Raw genomic sequence first — 21,572 nt, 5'->3', positions numbered from 1 at the left:
TACGACGTAAATATATATTCCACGACTTAACCGCTGTCGTTAAATTGTAAAATATGTATTCCACGACCCAACCACCGTCGTTAAAAATTAATACCCTAAACCCATAAAACTAAATTATACAATTTAAAAAATTAAGTTTATAAAAGGTTTTATGGTTTTAAAGCCTAACATATACCCTAGACTACCCAAAAATTATACTTTAAAAATAAACCCCAATAAATAACAACCCTAATCTCTAAACCCTAGACTCTAAACCCTAAACCATAAAACTAGAAGTGATTTTATGACTCATCAAAACAATTTTGTTTTGGATGGTCATTTTAAATTTTTGTTATTCAAAATGAATTTTTTCAAGGTTTATGTGGAAGAAAATATATCAATGACTTCATAGGAGTTGACTTTTCAATTTTCTGATTTATTTTATATTTATTTTGAATATTTTGATATAAAAATAATAAAATATTCTTATCACAACAACAAACCACGTCGGTGTTAATAAATTGTAGACGTTGTAAATTGTAATAGACGACTAAGCAATTTGTAAATTTATTAGGTCGTTGGAAAAGTATTACACGTCGGTTAAGCAATTTGTATGTTTGTTTTTTTTTTTAATTTAAGAAAACCTCAACAAATTTTTACATTACATATTATAGAGAAAATTTGTACATTATACATAAATATCAAGTGTTCAATAATTGCCCTGTTTAATAATTTGGAAAACAAACTCTGCCCATTCATTCCGGACTTCTTCAATGGCTTCTTGGGGGTATGAAGCTTCCTGGTTTCCCTTGGCATACTGCATAAACAATGACTATTAGGGTTTATAAATAAAAAGAAATTCAATCACAGACGACGATATTTTTCATAACCGACGTAGTATATCCATTCAACGACGTTAATTTTACATGACCGTCGTTGATAATACAAAAAACGACGTTAAATGTATGAAGGTAATTTCTTCTTACCTTATACTCAAACCCCAAGGAAGGATCCATGATGATGTCCCTCATGAAGCGCATCACATAATACCCGCATTCGACATTGCTGGGTTGCTTTGGTGTGCCTGAGAGAGTTTTCCAAATTACATTTTTACGTCCTGCTCGGGCTATGTGGGTATTATATATTTTTAAAGCACTGTTCACGATGTTTTTCGCCTCTTCGTCGACCACACGATGACCTGGCAGAGGATCCAGAAAATAGACGGTCTCCTTCTTTGCTCTTACAATCAGCAAGATCCAATGACGGCTGCACAAAATTAATATAAAAACGACGGTTATTTACAAAAACGACGTATTATAGTATTTCACACGACGAAATAAAGTAGATAACGACGACATTATATATTTATCACGACGATAAATAAATACCGACGTGGTTAGTAGTTTCAAACGACTAAATAAAATAAAACACCGACGTGGTTAGTTTATAAGCTGTCATTTATTGAAAATCATAAAAACAAAATCCTAAGGAGACTAACCCTGGATTGTAAGGCATCATGAAAATCTGTTCACCGTCTGTCTTTTGAAGTCGAGCTGCTACCAGTCGTGATCTTTCAGTTATTGTGCCAGAGTTGGCACTAACTGTAGCAGGGTCGATAAAGCCAACCATGCTGCACATATTGGCTTGTTTCAAAACATCGTGTAAGTACCTAAATACATAAAATAATATAAACAAGTCAGCACAAAAAAACACGACGGTTATGTATAAAAAAACGACGTATTATAATATTTCACACGACATACTGAAATAGATGAGGACGTTATAATATATTTATCACGACGGTAGTTAGTTAAGACGACGTGGTTAGTTAGTTAAGACGACACAATATATAAACCAACGAGGTATTATTTTAGAAGTACAAACCTCATATATACAGCCAATACAGTAGCTCCAATTTCTTCCATGCCTGCAAATTGTGTAATATCCTCAGGCAGGAGGAAGGTATCGCGCTCACCACCAAACACCTCCTTATCAATTGTAAATTGGAGTGTCTTATCCTCAGGCAGGAGTGTCGTTTCCACAAAACGACAAAGGGTTTTTAAAGAAGATGGCGCCTCCATATTTGAATAATCACCAACTTCAATAACCTGTTTAAAGAAATAAAAAAAATGACGTGGTAATTCAATAAAGACGACGGTTTAAGGTATAAAACGTCGTCTTAAAAGTATTTAAACGACGGTGAAAAAACTGTCGTGGTAATTCAATAAAGACGACGGTTTTATGAATAAAGCGTCGTCTGAAACCATTTAAACGACGGTACAAAAACCGTCGTTTAAATATTTTATTACGTCTTAAAAAAATTCCGCCGTCTAAGTTGTAAACAAACGACGGATTAAATAAAAATATCGACGTCTGAAATTTTGAAAAACAAATAAAAAAGGCAAAGTTTTCATCTTCTTTCTCCTTTTCTTCTTCCTTCTCTTCTTTCTCCTTTTCTTCTTCCTTCTCTTCATCTCTTTTTTCTTCTTCCTTCTCTTCATCTCTTTTTTCTTCTTCCTTCTCTTCATCTCATCCTCCAAATGTAGGGATCTCACATCACCTCCAGAGCAGCTAGCTTTGTCAGACATTGGATTTTTGGGGCTTTGGCTAATTCTTGGTTTAAGCATGCTTGGATCAAAATTGGGAATTAATTGGGAAAGCTGACTCAGGAAATGCTCCCTCTCAGCCTCTACCAATTGTTTTGTCCTAGCCTCCATCCTTAAGGCCTCTTCCCTTGCCTTAGCCTCCATCTTTTTAGTCTCTTCTTGAAGGAGAACTCTTAAACTGTCCTTCAAACGGTCGTCAAAGCTCACCCTCTGTGGTTTGGGCAAATTGAAATATTGCCTTGGAGAAACACCAGCACCAACTCCCCTCACTCTGCCTGGATGCTCGGGGCCTAAAGCCATGGTCAGCACATCATTGCTGCCATCTAGTCTGACTTTGCCTTCCGAGACTTGTTTCTGCAATTCATCCTAAAACAAAGATAAACAAAAAAACACACGACGGTTATTTATGTACAAACGACGTATTATATAATTTCACACGACGCAATAACGTATAAACCGACGTTATTATAACTTATCACGACGGTAGTTATACCGACGTGGTTATTTATTTAAAACGACGAAATGAATAAACAACCGACGTCTTATGCTATAATTAAAGAAAACAGAGTAGTGATTCCTATTTAGACCGTTAACGACGTTTTTAAAAAAGTTTCGACGTGGTAATATCATTCACACGACGCGAAAATGAACCACCGACGTCTTATGCTATAATTACAGAAAACATAGTAGTGATTCCTATTTAGACCTTTAACGACGTTTTTAAAAACTTTTCGACGTGGTAATATCATTCACACGACGAAAAATATAACATACGACGTAATAAGAATAATTCACAGTTTAATAAAAATTTAAAACAGAGTGATAGTAGGCTTACAATTAATTTTGCTTTCTCTGCCACCTTTGGATCAGGGATGTTACCATGTTTGTCCTGTCTAGCTCTCTTCCATAAGGTAGATCGATCAATTTCTACCCCAGGCATGGTTTCCTCCAATTGATCCTCCAATCCAGCATATCCTTTTCGAGACAATCGATGATTGTACTCGAGTTTCTCCCTAATCTGTGCATGTTGAGAATGCACAGACTCAAAATCTTTGGATAGCCTTGAAGCTACAAAGGCATCCCATTGTGCTTTCTCTATGAATTTATATGTTTCAGGGGGTTGGCTTAATTTCTCCCTGTCATTGGTGTATGGAAGGATATAATGCCTCGTTAGTGTAGACTTGAAATCCTTCCATTTCTTGGCAGCAGAAGCTAAAACAGAGGTCTTGCCCCCTTGGCCTACGACAAAAGCCATGTCAACTGCTTCCCAAATCTGCTCCTTTATATCCTTGGGGATTTGGGACCATTTCTTGTCCACAAGTGGGATCCTGGAGTGTGCCAACACACCAATATACGACTGCATCTCAATATGTGCTTGGCCAACACCTTTCCCCCTTTTATTGTACTCAACAATTGGCCTCAGTTTCTGAAGCTTTCTCTTCACAACACGAGGCATTGTGCTCATACCTCGACCAGTCTTTGAATCATCAGAGATTGTTGTCTGGCTGGTTGGTTCTGTCTCAGCAGATGATGAAGCAAACTTCATCTTCTTCGAAGACTTCATCTCCTTCGAAGACTTATCTTGAGGAGCTACCATTCCAAGCTTCTTGGAGCCAGAATCCTTAGTTTGTTGTTGAGAAACCAGTTTAACAGACAAAACTGCAAGTGAAAATATTTCAGGAAAACATTAAGAACACAAACGACGGTATTAAAAAAATACGACGTATGATATGATTTTAGACGACGCAATGAAATAATCTCAGACGTAATAAATGTTTAAAACCATTATTTATTAACGTCGTGGTATATATGTTCACACGACGTCAATAGTAATACACCGTCGTGGTAAAACTATTATTTATATAACGTCGTGGTATTTATGTTCATACGACGTCAATAGTAATACACCGTCGTGGTATTAACATTCACACGACGTAAAACAATAAGATAGTTTGTCGTCTATATTAGATACCAACCCTAGTTTCTTTTTCTTTATATTTTATCAAATAAGGGAAAAACAAAAACCATTGTTCAGAGAAATCAAACCTGCAATTAAACAAGCATATAAAAAAAGACTATTATTTTAAAAACAACTTTGTCAATTTTCAGACGACGCTAGAACAACTGACGAACCGTCGTGGTCTACCGTCGTCTTATTTAGTTGAGGTAGTTGTCTTCAAAGTTGGAAACTTTCCCTCTTTGTCTGTATATTTTATCAAACTTGGAAAGAAGTAAAATGATTTTGGCCAGAAAAAAGGTAAAAAGATTTTTCAAACAAAAAACGTATGAGCATGCAAAACAGTAACCAAAATAGTGAAAATGAAAGCTTACCTTTTGCGTGCAATGAAAGCAAGATGAAGATGATCGATGTTTAAGTTCAGAGACGACGAAGAAGACGAGAGGAAGACGATGAGAAACTCTGACAATGCTCTGACAAGGAAAAAAGACGAAAAGGTTTCTCTGGGAGATTGAAATTTTTAATCGGGTTTGGAAACAGTGCATGTGTAAGTCGAAAAGTTGCTTACATATAAAACCATTTCAAAAAAATAATACGGCGGTTACATTTAACTACGTCGTTTTTAACTAACACGACGCAATATTTTTCGTTCGACGTGGAATCATTTAATTTAACGTCGTTAGGTTTAATATAACCGACGTGGATTTTAATTTTTAAATTATGAATATAATTTTTTTTCCCGTGACCTTTCAGTTTATTTTTCAATTACAGTGCGTTATAAATAGAGTTTTTTTTCCGGAGGAAATTTAAAACGAAGGAAATTAATATTCTGCAATATGTAAAGTTTCTTTTTTGGATGACAGATTTAAATAAAATAAGAATATAAAAACAACGAATGTGTAAGTCAAGTAGACGAAAAGTTGCTTACATATAAAACCATTTCAAAAAAATAATACGGCGGTTACATATAACTACGACGTATAAATTACAAAATACGACGGTACATTTAACTTCGGACGTGGTAAATAAATACGACAGTAGTTTGTAGGTACCGTCGTAGTAAACTCAAAAATTAAAGTACATAAGTAATAACTCGTGTCATGGTAGATTATTTAACACGTCGTTTTTATTAATTTACCGACGTGGATTTCTGTAATATACGTCGATCATACCGACGTTGATTTTACAATTTAAACGGCGGTTTTTTTGTAAGGACCGCCGTTGGTTTTAAAAATTTATTATATAAATTTGTCGCTTTCATTCATTTTCGGTTTACATTTAAGGTTCCAAGTTCTTCCTCTCTCAGTCTCTCATGTCTCAAAGACAATAATTTGGATGTCTTTCTCAAAGAGAAATTGAGCTTACTCGCATCAAATATATGTCCACAAGAAGAAGCTTGTCAACTAGCCTTCTCACTTCCTTGATCAAGCCTGATAGGACACTTAGTGCTTCTGAATACTCCTTGCTTTCCATCAAAAGAGATGCAAGCCTGGCCTCCACTCGCTGTCGAAGGAAAGTTCGCTTCTCAGGGAAATCTGAAGATCAGATGTGCCTGATCCTCTGCTTGATTTTCTTGCCTAAGAAGATCCGTCGGATTTGTGATAGCCTCTTCCTTTATCCGTAGAGCTTCAGAAGAAGAAGATGGGTTTCAAGAATGCGATAAAGAATAGAAATGGCTTCAGATGGCCTCTAAAGCATGAGCAATTGAATCAGTAGTTTCTGGGAGATATGATGAAGACATTGTCAATGCTTTGAACTATACAAGTCCTGCAGAAAGATAAAGGACCAAACTGTTAAAGAAACTGAAACAACGGCGGTTTTCTGTTCTACCGTCGTCTTTTCTCGTCGTCTATATTAAGGTAAGATGGCGGTAGATTTATAATTACCGACGTAGATTATTTTGTTAAACGTCGTTAAGTGTACTACAACCGACGTGGATTTTATTTTTAAATTATAAATAGAGTTTTTTTTCCCGTATTCTTTCAGTTTTAGTTTTCAATTACAAAGCGTGATAAATAGATTTTTCTTTCCCGAGGAAATTTAAAATGAGGGAAATTAATGTTCTAGAATTTGTAAACTAACACGACGCAATATTTGCAAATCTGTGTCATCTGTTAAGATTATGATGTGGAACAGAGTTCCATCTGGTAAGATTTCGTAACCCTTGGGATCTCAGACAAATCTGATTATGTCGGCGGTGTTCTATATAAACCGTCGTGGTTATTTCAATTCTTGTCATTAAGTAGATCTACCGACGTAGGATAAGAAAATCAAAGAACAAAATTGTTAACAAAAATTCTTATTAAGACGACCGTTAAAATTAAAGGTACGACGTATAAAATGAATAAATACGACGTTAAATTTTATTGTACGATTTAAAGATAACGTCGTAGAACTATACGAGAATGACGTCGATATATTTATATTTTCCGTCGTTGTAAATTAATTTAATACGGCGATATTTTGTATTTTAAAGCCGTGGATTTGTTTGTAATTATACGGCGTCTTATACGAAAACCTCGTCGTGTTATTTTATGAGTAAAAACGGCAGTTTTTATTGAAATCGTCGTCTTTACTTTCTACGTCGGTCGATTCATAACTTCTGCCGTTCTTTGTTGGCATTGATTTTACACTGCGGAAATCTGTTTCAAATAGACGTCGGTTGTTTAATTATGTACGTCGTTGTTTTTGAACAGCCATTTGAATCTCCATTTTTTAGTTGTCTAAGGTTGTATTACACGACGGTGTTTTTAGAACCGTCGTCTTTTTATAAACCACGACGGTTTTCACTTAGACCGTCGTTGTTTTCTGGTCGTCTTTTTCACTTTTTGTAGTAGTGACACATCTTACTATCAAGCTCATTTGTTCTTGGTTGCTAGCATTTGGAGTACAATCAAGAATCACAGAAAAATATTTAGCTTCTTCAATCTTTTTAATGGTTGCACTTTTGAGCTCAGAAGCTAACAAAAGTATCAATTCATTTTGAATCTTATGACTAAGATAATGATAATGAGTCTCTTTATCATCCATACATCGAACATGCTCCTTCATAACTGGATCCCACTCTGCAATCATTTCCACTTGGCCCATAAAATTTCCATTGTTTATATCATGGATCTTCTCATTACTTCCACAAAAAGCCAAACTATATTTTCCAAGATATTTCACAATTGAAATTAATCTTTTTAATAAATTCCTCCAATGCTCTTTCTCTTTCTTGATTCGGTTTTGAACAACTCCATCAATTGTTTTATTTTTCTGCAATCTAATACGAAAATCAATCCAAGTGCTCATATGATTGATATGTTCAATACTTGTCTCATGCTCTTTAAGTTTGCCACTAAGATGTATCCAATCTTTAAATCCCTCATTTGCTAACTGACTTTTTGTGGCCCTTTTTTAAATAACTTACAACAAAAACAAAATACTTTGTTGAGATCCTTTGAATACATCAGCCAATCTCTATCATGTTGCTCTCCATTTGGCAAATAATGAGTGTAAAATGTTGAAGAGAAACGTCTATGTAAATTATGTTTAGGACATTTTACTATTAATAGATCTCTTACAGGACCTTTTTCCACTAATAGGTCACGGAATTTGGGATCAATATTATCCCAATTTCTTGGATCATAAATATCCAATGGAATGGACTGGCTTGGTTCTTCATTGAATAAATCAGTGACGTTCTATGATTTTCTATGTCTACATCTTCAACATCTTCATTATGATCATCAATATCAGCATTTTCCTTGTCATCATTCTCATTTTGCTCAGCATTACCCACACATTCATCCATATTGTTTTCAATATCTTGCTGTTGACGCTCAAAAATGGTTCGGCACTTTTGAGCCCAACTTAGTGATAAGGTGAGATGGATGATGGGTGAAAATGAGGGCCTTCACCATGTGAGTGAGGATTGGGGCAAGCGATAAATATACAGAAGACAAGATATACGTGGTTCACCCTTAATAAATGGGCTACGTCCACGGAGAAGTATATTCTCATTATTATAATGATGTGTATTTACATTTGTACAAGGGGTTGGGCCCCAAATATAAAGAGAAGAAGGGTGAAGCCCATGACTAAAGATCAAGCTCAGCCCAAAGATCCCTTCTTAAGTAGAGAGTGGTCTCCTTTTATAGGTGAGGGGGAGTCCACACATCTTGTAATATTCCAATGTGGGACTCTTTGCCTTGCTTAGATTTGCTTCTAGTTGCTTGGTCAGATATGGTATAAACAGAAGTCCCCTAAGTTCTTAAGTAAGGAGGTACTCCTTGGTTGAGAACTTGTAATTTTCAATGCACTGACTGAGCAACACCTTAGTCTTCTTCCAAGTAGTGTGGTGTGGATGGTGGGGTGCCGAAGGTATCGCTCTCATCGAATGATGACGGGGTGCCGAGAGCATCGCTCTCGCCGAAGGATGACTAGGTGCCGAAGGCATCGCTTTCGCCGAATGATGACCGGGTGCCGAAGACATCGCTCTCGCCGAATGATGACGAGGTGCCGAAGGCACTTTCGCCGAATGATGACCGGGTGCCGAAGGCATCATGCTCGCTGAATGATGACGGAGTGCCGAAGGCATCGCTCTCGTCTAATGATGACGGGGTGTCGAAGGCATGGCTCGCGCTAATGATGACGGGGTGCCGAAGGTGTCGCTCTCGTCGAATGATGGCAGGGTGCCGAAGGCATCGCTCTCGTCTAATGATGACGGGGTGCTGAAGGCATCGCTCTCGTCGAATGATGACCGGGTGCCGAAGGCATCACGCCCGCCAAATGATAACGGAGTGCCGAAGGCATCGCTCTCGTCGAATGATAACCGGGTGTCGAAGGCATCACGCTCGCCAAATGATAACGGAGTGCCGAAGGCATCGCTCTCGTCTAATGATGACGGGGTGCCGAAGGCATCGCTCTCGTCGAATGATGGCAGGGTGCCGAAGGCATCGCTCTCGTCTAATGATGACCGGGTGCCGAAGGCATCACGCCGCCATGGGGTGCCGAAGGCATCGCTCTCGAACGATGACCGGGTGCCGAAGGCATCACGCTCGCCAAATGATAACGGAGTGCCGAAGGCATCGCTCTCATCTAATGATGACGGGGTGCCGAAGGCATCGCTCTTGCCCCCCGAATGTTGACCGGGTGCCGAAGGCATCACGCTCGCCGAATGATGACGGAGTGCCGAAGGCATCGCTCTCGTCTAATGATGACGGGGTGCCGAAGGCATCACGCTCGCCAAATGATAACGGAGTGCCGAAGGCATCACTCATGTCAAAATGGTGGCGGGGTGCCGTACGGCAGGACTCTCCCAGCTTTTTATGTAATTGCATGGCTGAGTGCCTTTTGGTGGTTATCATTTTGATATTCACCATGCATGTTGGCAGCCCTCCTCAGTAAAGTATGCAATGTGGGGTCCCTTCAATAATGCTTTCCAAGGAATATGCCGAACGGTATGTCATGTAAAGAAAAGCTAGGGTGGTCCATGTATTTGCTCTTCTTCTGACTATTATATTGCAAGGATTTATCTTCTGCATGTCACTCCTTTGGCACTCACGGTTGCTTTAGCATGGGATTGCCGAGCGGCAACTTAGGTGATGCTGATTGTAAGGGTGCCGAAGGGCACTGAAGAAAGGGAGAACGACAGAAGCCTTTTGCGTCGTTTCCCACAGACGGCGCCAAACTGTTGACGCTCAAAAATGGTTCAGCACTTTTGAGCCCAACTTAGTGATAAGGTGAGATGGATGATGGGTGAAAATGAGGGCCTTCACCATGTGAGTGAGGATTGGGGCAAGCGATAAATATACAGAAGACAAGATATACGTGGTTCACCCTTAATAAATGGGCTACGTCCACGGAGAAGTATATTCTCATTATTATAATGATGTGTATTTACATTTGTACAAGGGGTTGGGCCCCAAATATAAAGAGAAGAAGGGTGAAGCCCATGACTAAAGATCAAGCTCAGCCCAAAGATTCCTTTTTAAGTAGAGAGTGGTCTCCTTTTATAGGTGAGGGGGAGTCCACACATCTTGTAATATTCCAATGTGGGACTCTTTGCCTTGCTTAGATTTGCTTCTAGTTGCTTGGTCAGATATGGTATAAACACTTGCAATTCCTCAACATCATCTTGTTCTTGTTCATTGAAAATATTTTCATCAATTGTAGCATGTGATTCTCTAACAATGAATCTATCAAGAACTCCTCTTTGAGATTAAGTCAATTCCTCGATTTTTCTTTTTCTAAGCCGTTTTGTATATCCATAAACGTATTTTCTAGTAGGTGGCATGTTTAGATTACAAAGAAAAATTCCAAAACCCTATAACCTGGAAGAAAACCCCAGCAAGAAATAGATAAATATTTCTACAAACTATATTCTCATACAACCAATCATCAACATGATAATAATTTAATAAAATAAGTCATGTAATATATAGAATAGATTGAAATTTAGATACATACCTGAATTTGAATTGAGATTTGAATATGACTATTCGATTTTGAGTGGTCTTTATGAATTCAGGAATTAGAGTTTAAGAGAAAGAAGAAGTCATGAAGCTTTTTTGGTGGTGTTTTGAATGAAGAAAGTACTTTTCTTGGAGGAGAAAACTTTTTTTATTTTATTTTTAAGAACGTTTGGGGGATATATCATATATATTCCTCCTTTGGTGTGGTTAAGTTAAGCTTCATGACTTCATCGAACTCAAGGAGCATCGAACTCGGGCCTTTTTGCCAAAGAGAGATGCGCTCCATCCAACTCCCCTGAACACGCTGTTGTGCAAATATCCAGACACTATACTATATATATGATTTATATAATATTAATATATATATATATAATACAAAGAAATTTTTTTTTCGGGGGCCCTTAAGAATCGGGGGCCCTGTGCGGTGGCGCCACTTGCACCACCCCAGGGCCGCCCCCGCGCATGGTTGCTGTAAAATAATTCAACGAAATCTTTCGTTTTCTTATTGTAAATTCTAGAATGGAAGAAGGCAGTGAAGTAGGGGAAGAGTTTAGATTGAACTGTGGAACTGCTGTAAATCTCCATACTGAGCCTTTTATTAGTCTGAAGACATAGCTGCGCACTGTGGTAGCATTCCTGTGAAAATTGCCTGTTTTCTTTCCCTTTTCTTCTGGGAAACATTCAAAAATGCTTTCATGATTTCATCAGTGCAGCATTAATGGTATACTTCAATTTTATTTGACCTAAAGTATATCTGTCTTTTTCAGGAGGTCTAAAGACCAAGACTAGAGAAACTCAGTTTTGATGTAAAGAAATGGGTGTCTTGTAAGTTTGAACAAACTTTGTGTCATCATGGAGTGTTTTTTCAATTATAGGGAAATATTCAACTACAAGGAGTAATTGATTCATTTCCGATGGTTAATATTTGTACCCATTTATTGTCAAGATTATTTTTTTAAGCGAGGAAACTGAAAATGCGATCATGTACCTGTTGTTCAGTCAGATTTTACCTGGTTAGAGTATGTTATGTCTGGGTTAGTTTGGATTTTGCCAGCATACTGTTCGATGGAATGCTTCAATGGGATATTTTTCAGAGTGGCCGTATATACAAGGATCCTCCATCTTTTTTGGTATTGGGTATGGTGTTTTTTTTATGGGTTTTGTACCCAAAGTGCAAGTTATTGTTACAAATTCACAATGGCAACAACTCTGATTAGCAATTCAAAGTACTTGTCAATTTGATCACCTTGGCAGCGTTTTTCCAGATAAGGATCGAATTAAAAACTTTTCAACAATGTGAAAGAAAATGGAAAAAAACGTTTTTCAAGATTAATTAAATGATAAAAACCACACAAATTTACCATGTCTATATTGTTTACAATTTGTTAGTAGTGTTTGCTTGATTTCATTCCTGCATTGCAGCATCTTCAGCCTGTTGGAACAAGGTTGAACACTGAGCAGGAACTTGCTGTTCCAATACTACAGCAGCAATAAAATTCTTAGAAAGCTCCTCGATATTATCAACTGTAAGGCAATCACCTCCACATCCAGATTCAGAACCCTTCTTTCCAATCAGTTGATTTGCATATACCGCCAACCAATGTTTCACTGTCTCCACCAGCATCTTCTCACTGCTTGGATGCAGGTAATGAGAAACTATATCCCTCTCCCTTCTCAAGCATTCCTCTACCTTCAACATATAATTCGTATAATTGTCCTCCAAAATCCATCTCGATGCTTTACGACAATAGTAATCGCGAGTATCGGTTAGCATGTATCCTTCGAAGTCCTTTTCGTAAGCATCCCTTTGTCCCTCTCCAATTTCAACAAATATATCTATCACATTCTTCAATAGTGCTCTGTCAATTTCTCCTCCTTCACGTTCTTTATCAATAAGACGAATTGCAGCTTCTCTCACGATAGCATTTACCTCCCGGTAAACCAAATCACGGTAGTATTTAACTGCAGCTTCCTTTAGCCCCGGACGTGATGGCCGATTGAGGAAGTAACGATCAAGATATGCAAAGGAGCGAGACATCCACCTAAGCATAACCTTATAATCTCCCCAGCTTTTGACAAACTCCTGCAACAGAAACTCGTCGGGCTTCGCTTTCAAAGAGGGCAGCACCGTTGAAGTAATGTGCTCCTCAAATGTCCTCTGATATCTGTCATAAAGGGGCTCAGTATATTGATAGGGAGGTTTTTGAGTGCACATGTTATAGATAGTTGTGTACATATCAACAATCTCTGCGGCACTGACTTGATTCTCTGGTAAACCTTCTGCAATTCTCCTCTTTAGATTCATAATCCCCTCCTGGATAAAGTTCCATCCTTGATCCCACTCAATAATTCTGAATTGCATTGTTGCCAACCGAAATCTTTGATATCCACCGACTGTGATCAGAATGCTTTTCACTACCTTGCAGAACAAGTCTCACGTAAACCGGCCTGTGAAAGATCTGTGAAGAATATCACTATATAGTAAACACTTAAGTTTATAGAATTTAGGGTTTATGAAGATCAGGGGTTATTGATTTTCAAACAGATGGATTGCAGAACAATATGTGAGACAAATTCATAACCAGGGAGACCATGTATATTTATAGAGTTTGTGTAGGGTTTTGGGAACTCCCACTCCATATAGGATTTTACTTGGCTCACTTACATTATAAAATATTTTTTTGGGTCAAAGGATAAGGATAAGGATTAGGATTAGGATTAGGATTAGGAAAGTATACACTGGTGTTCCTTTCCTAGAAAAAATAAGAAAGGGAAAAAGTACGTACCAAGCCCATAAACTAACGGGCTGAACAGCCATCTCTTCTAATAAAAGAATATAGCACATGTATTTTAGAAATAAATAACATTTATTTTACATATTTTTGACAAAGTAAAGGCAATAAACAGCATTCTCTCCCCGTCTGTTCATCCTTTTGCCATCCAAGGGTTGAGTTGAGGTGCAGAAACTTTTGGCGAATGACACCAAAGATCTGTCAACTTTTATTCTTTTTGAATTAGGAGTAAATTGGGTTTTTGTTTTAGGATGATATGTCAACTTTTAAATTCTTTAAATTAAATTTTAATGAGGTGACGTATGAAGAACAAAAGTAAAGCATATCATGGCAGAGAAAATCAAAGCAGAGAATTCGGATCGCAACCCGATTTGGATTCTCTAAGATACGTTTCTATAAAAACTTTCTAATTAATCACATGTTCTACTTTCTTTAACATTATAGATTTGAAATCCCTTTGGTTGCCAAGAAAAGTAATAGTGGAAGTCACCAAAATCAGTACATTTTCAGATTCAAATATTCTGGGAATTGCTCTGTTTTGGTTTGAATTCTCTAATACACTATCTCTTTACAAACTTTCTAGTATAAATCACATGTTCTACATTCTTTCATGTTTGGTTGGTGATAAATGACCGGAAAAAGAAAAACTTGTATAATCGTTAGTGTTGAGTTGAAGAGATGTTATAGAGACCATGTTTGTGAAAGCATATCATATGGGATGGGACCTCGTAGCTGATTTCCTCCTAATCAATATGGACAAGGTCGCTGCTAAGATTGGATATCCAATAAATATTGAGGAATCGAAAAGAAGATTCTCAGAAAGTTCAAGGACCTGAGGAGAGGTGGAAGAAGAATTAATAAAGGGCATTGATGATCTGAGGTCAACATCACCGTTCATATATAGCATACGTTGTTAACGTGGTAAGTCAATTTATGCACCCTCCTAATCGAGCACACTTGAAAATTTTGATTCGCATACTTAGGTATTTGAAGTCAGCACTAAGAAAATGATTGATGTTTTCTAAGCATGGTCATCTAGATGTGGAAGTCAACCTCACAATCTCTATGCAAGGCATGACATCCAGAAAGTTCGTTTGATCCAATTTCTCCACTAGCTTCTGTTCACTGCTTGAATGCAGGTAATGAGAAATATCTCAACCTTCTCAGGCATTCCTAAGCCTTCAACATGTAATCAGGTTAGACTTTTCCACAATCCAACTTGATGCTGCACAAGAATAGTATTCGCTTGATCCAAATGTCATCCCACTCTCCTTCAATGTCAGTGTTACATACTCTGTATCTATCTTTCGTTCTTTCTTTCTTTGTCCATGGGTTGCTCTGTTGTAGAAGGTAAGCGGTTCTATACCTCTAATGTGGGCGTGTCTTGTATAGAAAGGCAAAACAAAAAGCTTCTGGATGATTTCATTTTGTTGTTCATTATTTGGGAATTCCATAAAGCTGTCCTTGATTTCTTGTCTGTATTGTAACTTTGAGTATATCAAGGTTGGTGAAAATGAGTTGTTGGCGCCGTATTCAGTGGCGGTTCCAGGATTCGAAAGCTGATCGAGAAAAACTTAAATATTAAACTTGACGGTACGAGTGAATTTCATTAATAAACATAAAAAGGGAGAGGAGAGAAGGAAAAGAATGAAAAAGAGAGGGAGAGAAGAAAAAGAAAGAAAGAGAAGGTTTAATTTAAGTGGGCTGGGTTTAATTTAGCAAAAATTTGGGTCGGGCATGAGCCCAGCCTGTCATAGGCTAAAAATGCCCCTGGCCGTATTTATTTACTAACTACCAGTTAGCGCTTGAATGCTTATAGTGTTGAAATTCCCTATTGTAAGACGTGATGAAAAAACTTGGTAGCCAAAGGATGCTTGAATACCAATGCTTAGCAGACATAGATATAGGCTCAAAGACATTGCAAAAGTCATTTAACCCTCTTCACAAGGTGGATGCTACATTTCTCTTGAGTGCTTGGTCTGCCATAAATCTAAAAATAAAATAAAATAAAAATAATTCATTACATAGCTTGCATTTTGTGTTGCTTCATGATTCTAATGTCCAAAACTGTTTCACCCTGACTGTTTCCTTGCTTGAGATCGGAATTGCAGCATGTTTCAAGTTTAAGGGGTTTATAATCTCCCAATAACTTCTCAACCTGAACTTGATCCTTCCCTTCAATCAAATGTTGTAGCTTTTTGGACTGATAAATTTTTAATTTTCTCAGTGCCGCAGCAGCGAAAATGAAGATGGCAATACATACCACTGCACACATCAAACCAGAAGTACGTATTAGAAATCATTTCTTTGTAAAATACCAGGGCTTTTTTTTTTTTTTAAAACCAAAAAAAGCAGGGCTTTTTCTTACACCTTGATGGTTAACAATTTCATCATCATTTTGTAGACATAAATTTAAGTGGGAGAAGACGGTAATATATGACATTGATTTGGTCAAAAGTTACTAGAAGTGTTGAAGAATATAAGTCCTACATCGGAAATTTGACTAAATAAAATACAAGATATAATGAATAGATACACTACTAATATTGCCTAGGCTTTTTGTGATAAAACTCCACACATACTAGGCTTTATAAATTGTTAAGTTAGAAACAATATCGGTATTACTAGTAACGAGCCGTTGGCCCGTCTCTATAAAATTTAACAAGAAGGGAAGCTTCCTTATGTTCTTTGGTTGACTAGCCGGCACAAGTCTTGGGTCATATATATTTAATCAACTTGACAGAGGCTTCAAATATTGAATACAAATTAAAGTTCCCAAGTAGTGTTTTTTTATGAATCAAAGACAAAGTAAACACATAAAAGCCAAAGGAATACGTAACAAGTGGGAAATGGAGCATGTTTTTTCTGTCAATATAATAAAAGTTGTCCAGTTTGGAATCTTCTTTTAGATTAGATTATTCTCCGTAGACTAGTGCAACACTTTTCTTTGTTTGTTATGACCAGATCAAATTAATAGAATTTATAATGTCATTTTAATATCATTTCTAGTCATTGACTAAAATTTCAGTCACAAATTATTGAACAAAATGATAGATATTTCATGATTATATATGAATTTATGTGGGTGGTTTCTGGTTTTACAAGATGAACAATAATATCCCTCTTGCTTCTACTTTAATTTCGTCCATTAATTAAATAAAGAATTATAAGGGGAGAAAATAATTGAGAAAAGTACAGGCAAAGGAAAAGAGAAATGGAATTTACCTTTCACATGTGCCATGGTGAAGCATTCTGTTTCTTGTTGTCTATCCCCAACTGAGCCCCAAGTTAATCCAAGACCAAAACTATTGTCAGATAGATAAGGACTATACCCGAAAGGAATAGGAACTGTTTTCACAACCCTGCAAGAATTTGGGACAGCCAAAGAAGGGGGAACGGTGTAAACATGATAGTCGGAGCCACTTAAACAGGGGATTTCGGAGAAAGAAGGCGAAAGCCTAACTGAACAGTTGAGATATGAGTGCTCCTTCACAACATAGTAGTATTGAAATGGGGTGAGGGAGAGATTGAGGTTAAGAAAGACTTCATGGACACAACTCTTGGGGTCGAGAAGATCAAGCCTTTTCATGTCATAAGAGATGGATTTGACGACCAAGTCGCCGTAAGACGGGAAGTGGATTGTGGTAGTTTTGGTGGCGTTGTTGCAGTCAAGCTCATAAATAGGGTCACCGCCGTGTTCGGGCTGCCCTCTTACATGGAAAGGAAACTGAATATGGGGAGTCCCATGAGTGCACATAGTTGCGCAGTTTTTATCGCTTGCTTGTGTTTCAAGAAAGATGGAAGTGAAGAAGAGGATGAAGAAGGTGAAGGCATGCATAGCTTGGCAATGAGAAAGACACTCTGAGGGGTTTCCTTAGCCTGTTACATATACACATATAAAGACTAGGTTATATAAAAATTTGGAAAAGCAAGTCTATAGGAAAAAGTCTTTGGACACCTTAGAAGATGACTCCAAGATGGAAAGACCCAAAAGAGATTGAAGCTTCTGCCGCCTAGACCTAAAGTAGTTGGGATGCTTAATTGTACCTGTCTTTTTCAAGAGATGTAAAGACCAAGACTTGAGAGACTCAGTTTTGATATAAAGAAATGGGTCTCTTGTAAGTTTAACCAAACTTTGTGTCATCATGGAGTGTTTATTGGGGTTGATTTTTCAAGTTTAGGGACCCATAAATGAGAATAGATTACTTGGGAATTGGGTAGTTAGGTTGGAAAAAATTAAAAAAAAAAAGAAAGGGTACTTTGGTCTGAATTGCTGTCACTTCCTACCAAGTTTCTTTTAATTTTTCATAGTCTATTGGCGTTTTGCTTGCCCCTTACCTTCCAAATACGCACAAGTCATTTTCTTCTTCTTAATTAAGTATTGTTGACTTCATTATGCTTTCAATTGTATAATTATCTTAGTAGATAAATATTGTCATGAAATCATTAAGTTAAGTTGATGGGGTCGGAGACTTGAAGTCGTTGAAGATGCTGCCATTATCAAGATACCTCAAAATCTCCATGGATTATTTATGGCAAGCAGAAACAAAGCTGCACATAACTTTGTTGGGAATTGGCTAGTTTGGCTGGTAAAACTGCCATTGAGCACAAAACATTACCAAAGTTGAACTTTCAGCAGCAACAGATTTCCTAGAAATAAGACATCCTCCACCTTATTGTCTCGAAAAAAAGCACGACATTCAGAACCAGAATGTTTCTATTCAAATGGTTGAGTTGCATAAACCACCAACATTCCACTTTCTTCACCCGCTTCTGCTCGCTACTTTGGTTTCATGTAGTAGTGAGAAACTCTATCACTCTCCTTGCTCAAATATGCCTCTGCCTTCAAACATGTAGTTCTTCAAATCCTCTTTAAAAGCATCCATTCGTCCCATTCCAATTTCAACAAGTATATCCATCACATCATTGATGCGTCATTCAATAGTTCTCTGTCAATTTGCTGTCCCCACTTACAAGTAATGCAATTCTCACATTAGCATTTACTTCCTGCTGAACCAAATCATGGAAGTAGGTAAGTAGTCCCACTTCATCGAAGTATGGATCAGGATCATTGAAGAAGAGTGACAGCCACTTAATCGTAATTTTATGTTTTGCCCATTTTTCGACTAGCTCCTGCACTACATAAACTCATCATGCTTCTCGTTTAGAGAGGGCAACACCATTAAGAAAGTTAATGAAGAGATCTCGAAAATTTCATGATCCATATATGGTTGCATTGCATACATCAAACTAAGCAAATTAAAACTGAATTAATCCACTTCTCAAAATCCTTTAGATGCAAACAAAAGAGTAAAACTGGAAAAAGTAAGAAATAATAACATGTCTATTGTTCATGATTGTTCATGCGATTCATTTAAGCCTGGCTTCTTGCAGCATCTTCTTCAGCAGAAACATTATGTTACAGAATTCCATTAGCTGCAAGCTTCCTAGAAAGATACTCCACATTATCATCTCCAGGGAAAGCACTAGATCCAGAATCAGAATGCTTCTTTTCAGTCAGTTGAGTTTTATAAAACACCAACAACTCATGTTCCACTATTGCCACCAGTTTCTGCTCACTTATTGGATGCAGGTAATGAGAAACTATATCCCTCTCTCTTCTCAAGCATGCCTCTGCCTTCAACGTGTAACTCGTATAACTGTCCTCCAACATCCATCTTGATGCTCTACGAGAATAGTAATCACGAGTATCGTTTAGCATGTATCCTTCGAAGTCATTTTCGTACGCATCCATTTGTCCCACTCCAATTTCAACAAATATATCTGTCACATTCTTCAATAGTGCTCTGTCAATTTCTCCTCCCTCGCGTTCCTCGTCAATAAGACGAATTGCAGCTTCTCTCACGTTAGCATTTACCTCCCGGTAAACCAAATTGCGGTAGCAGATAATTGCAGCTTCCTTTAGGCAAGGAAGCCTTCTCTGACGGATGAAGAAGCAATCAAGATATGCAAAGGCGCGGGACATCCACCGAAGCATAACCTTATGATCTTCCCAACTTTTAACAAAATCCCGCAACAGAAACTCGTCATGCTTCGCTTTCAAAAAGGGCAATACGGTTGAAGTAATGTGTTCCTCAAATGTCTTCTGATATTTGTCATATAACTGCTGAGCACAATCATGGGGAGGTTTTTGAATGCACATGTTATAGATAGTGGTGTAAATATCAACATTCACTGCGGCACTGACTTGATTCTCTGGTATACCTTCTGCAATTCTCCTCTTTAGATTCATAATCCCCTCCTGGATAGAGTTCCATCCTTGATGGCACTCACCAATTGTTGTGAGTTCCATTGTTGCGAACGGAGATCTTTCAATATCCTCCAACTCTGATCGGAATGGTTTTCACTACCTTACAGAACAAGTCTCGGAAGCCGGAGATAGTAAACATGTACTTGATAGAATTTAGAGGGTTTATGAAGATCACGATTCAAGTTTATTGATTTTCAAAGAGATGGATTGCAGAACAATATATGATACAAATTTACAACCAAGGTGACCATGTATATAGAGAGTAGGTGGATCGGATTAAATGCTAATGTGAGAATTGCATTACTTCTACGAGAATGGATCGGATTATACTCCCACTCCATATAGGATTTTACCAGTGCCTCACACCAATGCATATAGGATTAGGATAAGAATTAGGATTCGGATTAGGATTAGGATTAGAATTAGGATTCGGATTAGGATTAGGATTAGGATTTTTTAATTTATTCTAAACGAGTTATCTCTTCTAATATATATATTTTTTTCAACCAATTCCACATTCCAATTTTTTTCTTTAAAACAAATTAGAAATAAAAACCATGAAAGAGCTGGTAGCTTTGGTTAATGCGGAAGATAATAACATATTTTCTCTATCAATGGCTAAAAATACGCCATCTGATTTTTTAATAATGTAATTAAAAAAAATATCAAAATTATACACATTGTCACTCCTTCCATATTTTAACAAATTCATTTACAATCATACTATGCCACATGTCTGGCAACCAAGTCTGGCCGCAACCGTGGCCAGTGACCCAACTCTTGCAACGACCACTGATGACGACCCAACTAGTGCATATAAAACTGAAATTACTCATTTACATAATAAAATATTAATATAAAGCTTAGAAAAATTAAATTATATTTCATATTAAGTCGGATCGAATATACTATAATCCATATCCAGATCCATTTATAATCGGATTATCGGATTTGGATTGTAATAGGATTATTAGATTGAGACGTCCAATCCATCTCCTATTAATTACACTGGATTCAAATCAAAATCTGATCCATTGATAGGTCTAGTGGCATATAGAACCACAATGGCACAATCATAATTTTCAAATACTACAACCATTTGACAAAACCAAGAGAGAACCAGACAATTGACATATGCAGAGATCAAGTAATACATAGATCAAACTAGACAAATAATGAGTCATCAATAAAATTCCTAGTAGATTGCATAAGAAGAAAGTCCCCATAATTTAACGGCCAAGCCCTAAATCATAAAAACCTAACAATAACAATTAAAGTTGGAAATTAAATAAAAGGAATGAGAGAAACTTACTAAGATTGAAGAACCTACTAAATATAGGTCGACAAAATTTTGAAAAGGAAGATATAGCTACTTCTTCTAAGCTTTCGAGTAAGTTTATGGGTGGCTAGACGAAAAAAAATATGATGCTTCATGTGTGTGGGTATACTTGGCCATATTGTACACCGATTCGCTAACAGGACACAAATTAGGTACGAAAAAAAATCAGT

General features: G+C 37.3%; 4 protein-coding genes across 4 annotated transcripts in view; all 4 read right to left on the bottom strand.

The window, feature by feature from the left end:
- The window catches only part of LOC18777801 (zinc finger MYM-type protein 1), a 13,464-nt gene extending 5,126 nt beyond the window's left edge, over nucleotides 1-8,338 (bottom strand). The window contains exons 1-2 of the mRNA XM_020564727.1: nucleotides 8,226-8,338; nucleotides 7,393-7,687 (exon numbers count right to left, since the gene is read on the bottom strand). Of these exons, the coding sequence (XP_020420316.1) occupies nucleotides 7,393-7,687; nucleotides 8,226-8,338 (408 nt within the window). The remainder of the gene's footprint in view (nucleotides 1-7,392; nucleotides 7,688-8,225) is intronic.
- On the bottom strand, nucleotides 12,406-13,362 carry LOC18777364 (cullin-1). Its single transcript, XM_007210931.2, has one exon. The coding sequence runs from the start codon at nucleotides 13,360-13,362 to the stop codon at nucleotides 12,406-12,408; it is 957 nt and encodes a 318-aa protein (XP_007210993.2).
- Nucleotides 15,667-17,743, bottom strand: LOC18777737 (putative RING-H2 finger protein ATL21A). The gene is made up of 2 exons (XM_007210490.2): nucleotides 17,018-17,743; nucleotides 15,667-16,057 (listed from the first exon to the last, which is right to left on the bottom strand). Exons 1-2 carry the CDS (start codon nucleotides 17,628-17,630, stop codon nucleotides 15,813-15,815), a joined length of 858 nt encoding a protein of 285 aa, XP_007210552.2. The 5' UTR covers nucleotides 17,631-17,743; the 3' UTR covers nucleotides 15,667-15,812.
- LOC18777502 (cullin-1) lies at nucleotides 19,212-20,105 on the bottom strand. Its single transcript, XM_007210867.2, has one exon. The coding sequence runs from the start codon at nucleotides 20,103-20,105 to the stop codon at nucleotides 19,212-19,214; it is 894 nt and encodes a 297-aa protein (XP_007210929.2).

Source organism: Prunus persica, chromosome G5 (assembly GCF_000346465.2).
Source record: "Prunus persica cultivar Lovell chromosome G5, Prunus_persica_NCBIv2, whole genome shotgun sequence".
NCBI lineage: Eukaryota > Viridiplantae > Streptophyta > Magnoliopsida > Rosales > Rosaceae > Prunus > Prunus persica.
The sequence above is the reverse complement of the archived record's forward strand: the minus strand, read 5'-3'. Positions and strand labels throughout refer to the sequence as shown.